The 13092-nt window shown below is 33.1% G+C and overlaps 1 protein-coding gene across 1 annotated transcript in view; it reads left to right on the top strand.

The window, feature by feature from the left end:
* The window catches only part of LOC114038079 (ankyrin repeat domain-containing protein 26-like), a 100883-nt gene that overhangs the window by 4436 nt on the left and 83355 nt on the right, over positions 1-13092 (top strand). The window contains 5 exon segments of the mRNA XM_027855184.1: positions 1358-1464; positions 8400-8537; positions 9479-9609; positions 10221-10252; positions 10254-10281. Of these exon segments, the coding sequence (XP_027710985.1) occupies positions 1358-1464; positions 8400-8537; positions 9479-9609; positions 10221-10252; positions 10254-10281 (436 nt within the window).

The following is a 13092-nucleotide window of genomic DNA, read 5'->3' as shown; positions in this document are numbered from 1 at the left end:
TAACTTCATAGTTATTTCAATGTAATTGGCATCCTTTGCATTCTATATATTTGAGGCATTTAAAAACTGTATTCTGGAAAGGGGCCCATGACATAAAAAAAAGTTTAAAAACCCTGTCTTAGGGAGTGTCTTGAAGTACTGAAATGTTAAATGACTTCCCTGGGTCACTCAACCAGTACATGTGGGTCAGCGGCAGGCCTTGAATCTAGGTCTTACTCATTTAAGGCTAGCTCTCTATTCATTCCATCACAGCTGTCTCTTCAGAATTTTCTTTGCATGCTGTATTAGGTCTGCTCCCCAGAATGCAATGGTTACACCAAATATTTGCCTACAATGCTTTTCTACATATAGACCTTTACTTATGATAACATAATGTTAATTTGTCATGTAGAAATGCCATAATTTTTTTAAAAAAGTCTTTTAAAAATGTGTTCCCATTAAGTATAATGCTACACAGACAGAATTTTCACAAAAGCAAATTCTTAAGTGTATGTGGATTTTTTTTTCTATTTCTTAAAGGCTATACCATTTCCTTTCTAGAGCTGCTGAATAACTCCTGATTTTTTTTTTTTTTTTTTTTGCTAGGCAATGGGGTTAAGTGACTTGCCCAGGGTCACATAGCTAGTAAGTGTTATGTGTCTGAGGCCGGATTTGAACTCGGGTCCTCCTGAATCTAGGGCCGGTGCTCTATCTACTGCACCACCTAGCTGCCCCCATAACTCCTGATTTTTAAGAAAAGGTTTAACTTTTAGTCACTGCCACTTGAGAGAGAAAAAACATAAAGTACACATTAGGATGATTGGGAAGAGAGGGAAAATGCCAGGAGGATGGCTCTTACCTGGAGGCAAGATCTTCTTCGGTTTTGAGGCTGGTTATACACACTCACTGGAAGTGGGTAAAGAGAACTACTCAACTGTAAAACTAACCAGGGAATAGCTTTAGCTTAGCAGAGTTCTGAGGAAATAAGGTTGGCTTCATGCAAACAATAATAGATCATGACATGAAGATAGCAAGAAAGGAAGATATTCCTGAAATAATATGAAATAGCCTCTTGCAAATCCTGGATTTCTATCTCCTGATCACAAATTAAGAGCTGGAAGGAATCCCAGAGGTTATCTAGTTTCATTCTGTCATTTTACATATGAGGAAACTAAGGCCCAGAGAAGTGAAATAATTTGCTTATGTTCTCACAGGAATTAACAAACAGAAGCAGAATTTATGTCCTGCTCTTCTCACTCCAAAATTCAGTTGTAATGTTCTTTTTTTAAGATGAATATTCACAAAATTTCTTAAACTGAATTGAAGTATATATAGAATTCTTGCAAACTGTAACAATATCTTTAATATGATTTTGCAGGAAGGGTATACACCACTTTTGCTTGCAATTAGAGAAAATAATCAAGATATGGTAGATCTTCTCTTAAAGAATGGAGCAAATGTGAATGCCTCGGATAAGTCTAAAAGGTACAGTAATTAAAGCTGGAAATACAAAAAAAAGGGAGAAAAGTTTCTAGAGGAATAAGAACAACTTACATCATGGAACACTTAATGAACAATAATAATTGAAATTGATTATCATTGTGAAAGGGTGAAAAATGTCCACAAACATTAAATATGAAAATAAAAACTATTATTTATGACTGCAACAGAGAAAGCAGTTCATGTGGACATGCCAACTACCGTTGATTAGTGATTACTGTTTGCAGTTATTTGATTTTAAGTTAGTTATTTGATTTTATTTGATTTTAAGTTAGTTAAGACTATCCCATAGAAGCTTTGTACTCTAGTGATTCAGGTGATTCTCTTTATGAAATCTTCATGTCACCCATGAGAATTATAGTGTGTGTTTTCTATTCCTTCTTCCTTTGATTATCCTTAAGAATATGCACATTGACAAATGCAAATCAATACAAGAATAATATGATGAAATACTTTGATGAACTTATGATCTTATCATTGTGGATACTTATGCCACTGGTTCAGATTTTAATCCTCCCATGCCTTCTTATCCTACATGATTTTTGTCCTTGTCATTCCATAAATTCTTCATAGAGAATCCAGGAAAGACATTGAAGCCTTCTTCTGGTTCTTTTAATATTTGAGGACAAGTGCATCCAAAATGCTCTCTAGCTTTTATTTTCAATACAAGATTAGGCCTCCTCTTTTTCTGTTTATATATGTCTTTGATAATGTCTCTCATACCACTTATTACAGCAAAGTCATTATTGCCTGAGTCTCTCTATATTCACTGTTCATATTTCCATGGCCTTTGGGATTATCTACAATTTTGATCCTATTGAAACCATATTTTTGGTTTTGGGATTTTTAAAAAGTCACTGTGGCCACATAGCATTCCTGAGAGAATATTGATGTTTATAAAATTAGCTTTTGTGTTGGTGGGGTCATTGGAAGTGCTGTGTAGTTTCTCAAATGAGATCCAATTTGATCTCCTTTTCTCAATAATTATGAGCCCAGTGCACTGTTGTTCTTCAGTGCCCATCCAGGCAGTGTGCATGTGTATGTCTATACATATAAACACATCGACAAAGATGTAGATAGACAAACTAGATGGGGCTGCCCTTTGAAGTCTATGGAATCTAGGAAATATTTACTTTTCATCTATTTCTTCAGCATGGATTCGTAGACCAGTCTCTTTCAACTAAGTCTGGATTTCATCAAGTAGTCTTTTTCATGTTCCAGGGCTTGATACAATTAGCACAATGTCATCCAAAAATAGGAGTATTTGGAAATATTTGCCATCGTATACAGTCTCTGTTCTATTTGGACTCAATGCAGGACATCCTACATAGCATTGGGAAACACCTTAGGTGAGCACATGCCTCACTATTTACATCTAGATTAATGCTGATACTTACTCATGGAACCAAGTTATCACTTTGGGTGGCATGGATCATCGAGTCTTGTATGATTTTAACATAAGCATGGGAGAAGCTTGTTTGATATCACCAAAATTAAAAAAAATAATGAAACTGACATCATAACAGACAAAAATAACTGGTTATCATTGTTGGAATAGTTTCAGAATTTGTTGTCTATGTTCATTCAGATCATGGACGGGCCACGTAAAGGTCAAAATTAATATAAATGAGAAGAAAGGATAAAGATGAAAAGCAGGCAGTGGTTACAGCAACTGTTGCCTCTTGTGATTAAACAAACTATCAGCTCTCCAAGATGAGAAATGGACATATCAATCATCCATTTAAAAAGCGTGTGTTAAGCACTGTTGTATGGTAAGCACTGTGTTAGGCAGTGGACATAATTTATCAGAAGTTTAACAGAAAAGAGTTGACCCAAAGAGAAGGCCAAAAGAGCCCAGAAATTGTATGAGTTGGGAAACATTATCTCTGCCAAAAAAAGAGCTATTATGGCTAAGATTAACTCAAGCTTATAATACAACACAATTTGCAAAAAATGAAGGAGGAAGAGGTTAGAAGATGAAGACCAGTATTGCTTCACAAAACAATGAAAAGCAGTTGAAGAGAAAATAAACCTGTAGGTTGTTTGACATGAAGCCTATGCCATAGAATTTATCTGTGGAATAGATATGAAATAGAACAGAACTACCAATATGTGTTTTTTTGTTTTTGTTTTTTTTTTGGCAATTGGGGTTAAATGACTTGCCGAGGGTCACACAACTAGTAAGTGTCAAGTGTTTGGTCTGAGGTCAGATTTGAACTCAGGTCCTCCTGACTTCCTGCGCCACCTCAATAAATCTATTTTCATTAACAGCACTAGTGGAACATGTGGATTCATTGAACTCAGTTTCTGCTCTTCTTAGTTAGGCAAAGGCAATGGTACAAGGCTCCAGATACATATAGACAATTACAAATTTACTTCATTACTTCATAATCATTTTTAAAGGTATTTGGAAGAAGGGAAGATTCCAAATGAGTGGGAAAGGTCACTTCCTAATGAAATAAAAGTATACAAATATTGAAGAGTTATAGATTAGATTTTTCATTTAGCTGAGATCTCAAAAGATGTGTATGGTATCTTTTTGAGCCTTTACTTTTGAATATTAACATTTTTAATAGTATTTTTCTCCATTTACATGTTAAGATAATTTTTAGCATTCATTTTTATGAGATTTTGAGTTCCAAATTTTTCTATTTCCCCATCTCCCCTCTCCCGAAAATGGTAGGCAGTTTGATATAGATTATATTGTATTATACATGTGCTATCATGTAAAATATGTTTTCATATTAGTCATAGTTGTGAAAGAAGAAACAGATCAAAAGAAAAAAAAAACAGGAAAAAGAATAAATTTTAAAAATGCTTCAATCTCCATTCAAAGTCCATCAGTTCTTTATCTGGTTGTAGATGTAGATTTTCCTTTGCGAATCCTTTCTACTTGTCTTGGATCATTGTGTTGCTGAGGAGAGCTGAGTCATTCATACTTGATCATCACACAGTGTTGCTAATACTGTGTACAATATTTTTTCTGGTTCTGCTCATTTTACTTTGCAGCAGTTCATACAAGTCTTTCAAGATTTTTCTGAAATCAGCCTGTTAATCATTTCTTGTAGAACAATTGTATTCCATTACATTCATATACCACAGCTTGTTGAGCCATTCTCCAATTGATGGGCATCCCCACAATTTCCAATATTTTGCCACCATGAATAGGACTGCTATAAAAAGTTTTGCACATGTAGGTCCTTTTCCCTTTTTTATGATCTCTTTGGGATACAGACTTACTAGTGGTATTCCTGGATCAAAGCTTGTGCACAGATTGCCTTTTGGGAATAGTTCCACATTGGTTGGATCAATTCACAACTCTACCAACAGTGCATTAGTGTCCCAATTTTCCCACATCTTCTCCAACATTTATTATTTTCTTTTTTTTGTCATAATAGCCAATGTGATTGATGTGAGATACCTCAGAATTGTTTTAATTTGCATTTCTCTAATCAGAAGTGATTTAGAGCACTTCTTCATCTGCCTATAAATAGCTTGGATTTCTTCAAATGAAAATGGCCCATTCATATCCTTTGACCATTTATCAGTTGGGGAATGGTTTGTATTCCTATAAATTTGACTTAAATTTCTCTATATGTTTGACAAATGAGGCCTTTATCAAAGATACTTGCTGTAAAGATTGTTTCTTAGCTTTCTGTTTTCCTTCTGATCTTGGTTGCATTGGTTTTGTTTCTACAGAAGCTTTTTATTTTAATATAATCAAAATGATCTATTTTATATTTCATAACACTTTCTTTCTCTTATTTGATGATGAATTCTTCCTTTCTCCATAGACCTGACAGGTCTTCCTTGCTCTTCTAATTTGCTTATGTTGTCATCCTTTATGTCTAAATCAGGCACCCATTTTGACATTATCTTGGTATACAGTGTGAGATGTTGATTTATGTCCTGTTTTCCAATTATCCAAGCAGTTTTTGCTAGATAGTTCTTATACCAAAAGCTGGGGTCTTTAGGTTTATCAATGCTAGGTTCTTATGGTCATTAACTACTGTGTCTTGTATACCTAATCTGTTCCACTAATCTACCACTCTATTTCTTAGATACAGATAATTTTTTTGCCAGATAGTTTTGATGATTACTGCTTTATATCTAGTATTGCTAGGTTACCTTCCTTTGTATTGTTTTTCATTAATTCCCTTGATATTCTTGACCTTTTGTTCTTTCAGATGAATTTTTCAGTTTTTTTTTTCTAGTTCTGTCAAATAATTTTTTGGTAGTTTGATTGGTATGGCAGTGAATAAGTAAATTAGTTTAGGCAGAATTGTAATTTTTTTTTTTGTATTGGCTTAGCCTACCCATGAGCAATTGATGTTTTTCCAGTTGTTTAGATCTGACTTTGTGCAAAAAGTGTTTTGTAATTGTTTTCATATGTTTCCTGGATTTGTCTTGGCAGATAGCCTCACAGGTATTTTGTATTGTTTATAGTTATTTTGAATGGAATTTCCCTTTCTATCTGTTGTTGCGGGGTTTTGCTGGTCATGTAAAGAAATGCTGATGTTTTTATGTGGGTTTATCTTATATCCTGCAACTTTGGTAAAGTTGTTAATTATTTCAAGTAGTTTTTTGGTTGATTCTCTAGGGATCTCTAAGTATACCATCATATCATCTTCAGAGTGATAAATTTGTTTCCCCATTGCCTATTTTAATTCCTTTGATTTCTTTTTCTTCTTTCATTGCTATAACTAGCATTTCTAATACATATTGAGTAACAGTGGTGATAATGGGCATCCTTGCTTCACCCAGATATTATTGGTAAGGCTTCTAGTTTATCTCTATTACAGATGATGCTTGCTGATGGTTTTAGATAGATACTACTTATCATTCTAAGGAATGCTTCTTTATTCCTATGCTCCCAGTATTTTTAATAAGAATGTGTACTGTATTTTGGCAAAAACTTTTTCAGAATCTATTGAGAAATTAATATTATTTCTGTTGGTTTTCATGTTTATATGGTCAGTTATATTGATAATTTTCCTAATATTGTACCCTGTCTGCATTCCTGGTATAAATTCCATCTGGTCATAGTGAATAATCCTTGTGCTGTATTGCTGTAATCACCTTGCTAGTATTTTGTTGAACATTTTTACATTAATATTCATTAGGGAAATTGGTCTATAATTTTCTTTCTCTATTTTAGCTCTTCCTGGTTTAGATATCAACACCATATTTGTGTCATAAAAAGAGTTTAATAGGACTCCTTCACCTATTTTTCCAAATAGTTTATATAGCATTGGAATTAATTATTCTTTTAATGTTGGGTAGACTTCATCTGTGAACCCATCTAGCTCTGGGGATTTTTTCTTGGGGAATTCATTAATGGCTTGTTCAGTTTCTTTTTCTAAGATTGGGTTATTTAGGCATGATATTTCCTGATCTATTAATCTGGGTAATGTATATTTTCATAAATATTCATTGATTTAGCTCAGATTGTCAGATTTATTGGCATATAATTGGGCAAACTATTTCCTAAGGATTGTTTTAATGTCTTCATCATTGGTGATGATTTCATCCTTTTCATTTTTGATACTGGTAGCTTTGTTTTCTTCTTTATTTTTAATCAAATTAACCAATGGCTTATCTATCTTATTATTTTTTCCATAAAACTAGCTCCTAGATTTATTTATTAGCTCAATAGCTTTTTTTTTTAATATGTATGCTTTCAATCTTATTAATTTCACCTTTGATTTTTTAGGATTTCTTATTTGGTGCTCAAATGGGGGTTTTTAATATGTTTTTTTCTAGTTTCTTTTTTTTTTTTTTAGTTGCATGCCCAATTCATTGATCTCTTCTTTTTCTGTTTCGTTGATGTAAAAATTTAGAGAAATAACTTTTCCCCTAAGTACTGCTTTGGCTGCATCCCACAAATTTTCACTAAGTAGTGTCAAGGGACAGCAGACCTTCACATGACATTACTGATATTGCTGCGATACTATGTTAGGCAAAAAGCCCATGAATTTTCAGCATACAACAAACTTGGTACTTCAGAAGATTTGTGTTTTCATCATTGTGGATATTCCCACTACTGGTGCAGCTCTTAATCACACTAAATCTTAATAAACTGTCTTCATGAGTTAATGGGCATTCCCCAAATCAACTGGTACTAGCTTTCTGATGATGAACCTTTCTTTACTTAGGCTTGTCCTTGAACAACAGAGTTCATTGCTCTATTCATGTTCAAAGACTTTCATGTTTGTTAAGACATAAAACAGTTTGTTTTGGATTAGCCTTTGCCAAACAAGGGTCAGCTCCACATTATGGGTGTCTTTTTGTTTTTTGGTTTTTTGGGTTTTTTTGGTGAGGTAGTTGAGGGTAAGTGACTTGCCCAGGGTCACACAGCTAGTAACTTTTAAGTCCGTGAGGCTGGATTTGAACCCAGGTCCTCCTGACTCCAAGGCTGGAGCTCTATCTACTGCGTCACCTAGCCACCCCTCAGCTCCACATTATGAAGTGGCATTGGAGTAGGAATTTAGTGGAGTGAGTTGTCAACATTATTTCTAATCTAATCATTTTCGAAGGGTCTCTACTTTATTTTGAAGGCCAGTAAACAAGTGGAAACTCTGTGTAGGATCCCTCACTGAAAGTCCTTAACTATTGCACACAACTTTGACATACTCTCTTCTTGTCTATTATAAAGCCTTAAATTTGACAATGCCTGGGAAAACTCTAAAGGGGTAAAAAAAAATTCTCTTTGTTATCTTTCATTCTGGTCTTAATTGTCATTTTTAATGCTACACATAAACAATAAGAGTACTCATATCTATCACTAAGTGTTTATGCTCCACACACATCTTAACTCTAAAGAATGTGAAATATCCTTTTATTGAAACATATCAAGAAAAATCTGATTAAATGTGACTACTTTAAATTCTTAAATGTGAATTGTTTCTTCATTATTCTAGAACAGCCCTGATGATTGCTGTCAGTGGTGAACCAACAGGCATAGTCAGTCTTCTTCTTCAGTATGATATTGATCTCTCTTGCCAAGATACATATGGATGGACAGCTGAGGAATATGCTATTTTCAGTGGTCATTCCATGTAAGTACTAACATTATAATTCTAATTATCTTTAATTGCACTTAAAAACATTTTTTCTCCATACAACTGAAACTACCTGGGACTTTTATAGTTGCATAATATAGCAAGCATCTGGCAGGCATACTTCAAGGCACTAAGAAGAAACTGGGCAAATGGCAAAGTTAAGTCATTCAAGTTCAGAAGGACATAAGCAAGAGACAGGGTGCAAAATAGAGTCAGGTAATCTGAGATTGAAATTTTCAGATATAATAATAATGACAGTAATAGCTGCCATTTTTATAGTTCTTTAAGGTTTTCCAATGTTTTACATACATCTTATTATTTGATCTTCACAAAAGTTCTATAATTTACTTACGATGTCTGATTTAGAGAGGCAGTTGTTTCTTTTTTTGTTTGCTTGTTTGCTTTTTAACCTTGGCTGACACCTCTTGATTATAGTAGACCTAAAGTTAGTTTTAGAAAAAATCACACTATGTCTTAGACACCTTCAAATGAGTGATAACTAAAAAGAATAAATCATAAATACTAATGGTCAACATTAGAATTTACAGAATGTCAGGTTGGTACAGGGGAAAGAATGCTTGATTTGGAGTCAGAGTACCTGGGGAGAGATCATGTCTGTCACTACATGTGTGACCTTGGACAACTGTTACCTTTTCTGAGACTCGGTTAATCTCTAAAATAAAGATATTGGAGTAGATGACCTATATAGAACCTTTCAGCTCTGAATCTACAATTCTATAAAACTGTGACTCTGAGTACAAGTGTATTACATCTAGAATGAATGATTAGTTATGCTCTACAGACTATCAAAACAATAAAAAAAATTCTTGGTGGTAATCTGATTATTTAAAGTTTGAGATACACAAAGACTTGGTGCACATAATTTTTATCTTTGTTGATGTGGATTTATTATGTTTTAAATTTTATTTTATACATAGTCATCGCCAACTAATTAATCAGTATGGAACACAGAAGGCACTTAATCAGCCCCTTTCACCCCAAATCGGCAGTTCAGAGAGGGCTTCTGATCCAGAATTTACTTTGGGTGGACCTGCTATGGACCAGGAAGGTAGGACTGATAAACCCGAAGAAATAATTAATTTAAAAAATAATGAAAGAGTAATCTTAAAAGTCATATATACTTTCTTTTTTCTATTTCCATTTGATACTTTAAAGGAATAAGAACTGGTTTAGTTTTGGTTTAGTTTACTTAGTTATCCTTGTAGGTTCACCATCCTGAAACTGTTTACTAAAAATAACCTCAGAATATTTTCTGTTATTATTATCTGCTTTATCCAAAAATTTCTTTATGTAGGCTTCAGTAACAATTTTCAGATTTCTACATTATTCTAAATATATCTAACTAAATCATATGAAAATTCTTGAACACTTTTAAAATGTATTATATTTAGCAATATTATTTGTTTCTGATTCTTAAATAAGGGAAAATTAAATAACACATGTAAGGGTCTCCTATAACTGTAGCATGTGCACACACACACAGATAGTTTGTATGATCTAATATTTGAATACGTAAAGATAGAACAGTAAAACAGCAGGAGAGCAGATTCCTTATTGTATTTTGGAACTCTTTGTAAATCACTTATCCAGGCTTTCGAAATGTATACATTTTAAATGTTTCCAAAATCTTAAAATGTTCATAAAGCTTTCGCTCCACAGATACTAAAGAGAATAAAAAAGCTACAGGAGTTATGGGGACCAGGGAACAGAGGTTTGAAAGGTAATGCATATGTGTTCCTAGATTTTGGGTCAATATTTGCATATGTGCCCAACTCTAACATGACCCTAAGGAAGAATTTCCAACCCCCTGATGCAGGCGGTTAAACTTTAGAAGAGAGAAGATCTTCTGACTTAGCTCCTAACATTTAATCCTGCCACCTGGGCCATTTGGAATCTTAATGACTGGGGCTTGTAATGATAAATTCATCTCACATTTATGAGATTTTTTTTTCAAATCAGTTTACCCATTACCTTGTGAGAAAGGTAGTGTGGGTATTCTGGTTACTCTCATTTGAATGGTGATGAAACTGAGGAGCAGAAAGCTTAGATGACTTGCTCATGCTAATAGACCTAAAAGGAAAGAGTTATCATGCACTTTTAACTACTGTACATTACACTATATGTCAGAAAGAGATATGCTGTGTAAACTTTCCTTAGAAGAAATGAGAAAACACAATGGCAGAAAAAACAGTATTTAATTTTAAATATATCATTTTACTGCCTGAAAATGTCATATTCCAATAAAATATTTTAATTCCCTATAGCTAGTCGTGTGACAACTGAACCTTGCTTTCCCTCATTTTATTCATTTATAAAACAGTATATCTCTAACTGCAGACATGAAATTGTTATGACAAGCGTTTAAAACTAAAAAAGTGAAGTTCTATTCCTTAATAAATAGTATTTTTAATCATGTTAACTACATATACAAATTTTAAGCACAAATTTTTAAAAACCCTAATCCAGTTTTAATGAAATTATATTGTGTAATCTCATTGAAAATGGAGTTTCTATAAGGTTTATCAATCAAGAAGAAGTTATAGCCTAGAACACTGAATTAAATATAAGGACAATTAAAAAGTATAGTTTTAGTGATAGAACTTTTCATAAATATGTTCCAGGAAGATATCAGAATATAGACACTGACTTTATGAAATACATAGTAACCAATAATATTTTCCGTACAAGCCACAATCATAGAGTATACTTAAATGTATTTATGTTAGAATTTTAAAAGGTTAAAGGAACTAGGGATAGGAATAAGGAGAAAAGTTAATTATAATGGTTTGCTATTGTAAAGTAAATATTCTTTCCTTCAAATACTCATCCTCCATAAGAGGATATTTATTTGTTCCACCTTATTTTGTGTTCATCAAAAAACTGTTAAAATTCATTATGTGATAGGTAAATGTAGCTGTAACAGCATCGCCTAACCCATCATTAGATTTGAAATTGGTGATCTCTCAGTTGTTTTGAACTGGAGGAGTCAGTGAACTATTAGTGTAAACCTCAAAACTTCATTGTTTTGGGGTGAAACTTAGAATAATAATAAAGTGAGTATCTTTTTTTTTCTTGACTTTTACTAATAGTGAACCTTTTGCATATAAATTTTCATATAAATCATATTGTCAAAGGGAACCAGACTCTCATCATGAAGAATGAGTGTGTTAGAGCCCTGGTCCTGAGGCCGGGTAGTCATTTTCAATGACTGGAACCAACAAATGCTTTCTTGCTATTATTTCTTGCATTTTTTTGTACGCATTAATTGTGAATTACCTTAATTTCTTTGTCAAAAAAACAAAAATATATGAGTTTTCTGGCACCTTGACAAATTATTATGTTCTGGGATTGAGCACTCCCTAGTTATTTCTTCTGGTTACTTTGATATTTTAATTCAGGGTTATGGTAGAAAAGCCATAATTTATCCAAAACATTGTTTTCCAAAAAATCTTTTTTTCTGCTGTCTGAAAATTTGTACTCAATTTGCTTTTTGTGCAACCATAATTTTAATTGTATAATGTCATCTTCCTGCACAAGTCATCGTGATTAATACCATGAACCACTGAATGACAAATGCCAACAAGTAAAAGATATCCTTCTCCACTGAGACAGTGCTGTAGTGTAGACAGATAAGGCAGGCAGGATTTAGAACCATGTGGTCTAGTCCTGGCTCTGCCGCTAACTAGGTCCTTCATTTCTTTGACATTTTCTATTTACAAATATAAAGTGAAGGATTTGGAATGCCTTCTGAGATTCCATTTACTCTAAAATACTATGTTTCTGTACTAATTCATTGTTAATATCATTGATTTAAATAAATTTTTATGCAGATCCTGAATAACATGCCTAGTCAAATACAGTAGTATTCATCATCCGTTGTCCACCTCCTTCATAAAATATTTTATACCACATAAATACTATTCTATAGCATGACAATCAAATCTCCCTTTAATTGTACATTTTATCATTTCAAACACTTCTATGACTTGTCTCCATAAATGCATGCAAAACTTTTAATTCATAATTTGTAAATCCCTTAGGTCATAAATAACACTTCACTCCAATGTGGAAGAATTTCTTAGCTAGTACCAAAGAGTTTTTAGTATAGTTTTAGATTTGGTACAGATAGGCCACTTTCCTTTGCACTTTTTAAAATTAGTTCCCTTGATATTCTCGACCATTTGTTCTTCCATGTGAATTTTGTTGTTATTTTTTATAGCTCTATCAAATAATTTTTTGGTAGTTTGATTGGTAGAGCACTGAATAAGTAAATTAATTTAGATAGAATTGTCATTTTTATTATATTAGCTTGGCCTTCCCATGAACAATTGATATTTTTCCAGTTGTTTAGATCTGACTTTATTTCTCTGAAGTGTTTTGTAATTGTGTTCTTATAGTTTCTGGGTTTGTCTTGGCAGGTAAACTGCCAAATATTTTTTATTTTCTACAGTTATTTTAAATGGAATTTTTCTTTCTGTCTCTTATTGCTGAGCTTTGTTGGTAATATGTAGAAATGCTGATGATTTATCTT

This window comes from Vombatus ursinus, unplaced genomic scaffold, assembly GCF_900497805.2.
Source record: "Vombatus ursinus unplaced genomic scaffold, bare-nosed wombat genome assembly UNPS02010788.1, whole genome shotgun sequence".
NCBI lineage: Eukaryota > Metazoa > Chordata > Mammalia > Diprotodontia > Vombatidae > Vombatus > Vombatus ursinus.
The sequence above is the reverse complement of the archived record's forward strand: the minus strand, read 5'-3'. Positions and strand labels throughout refer to the sequence as shown.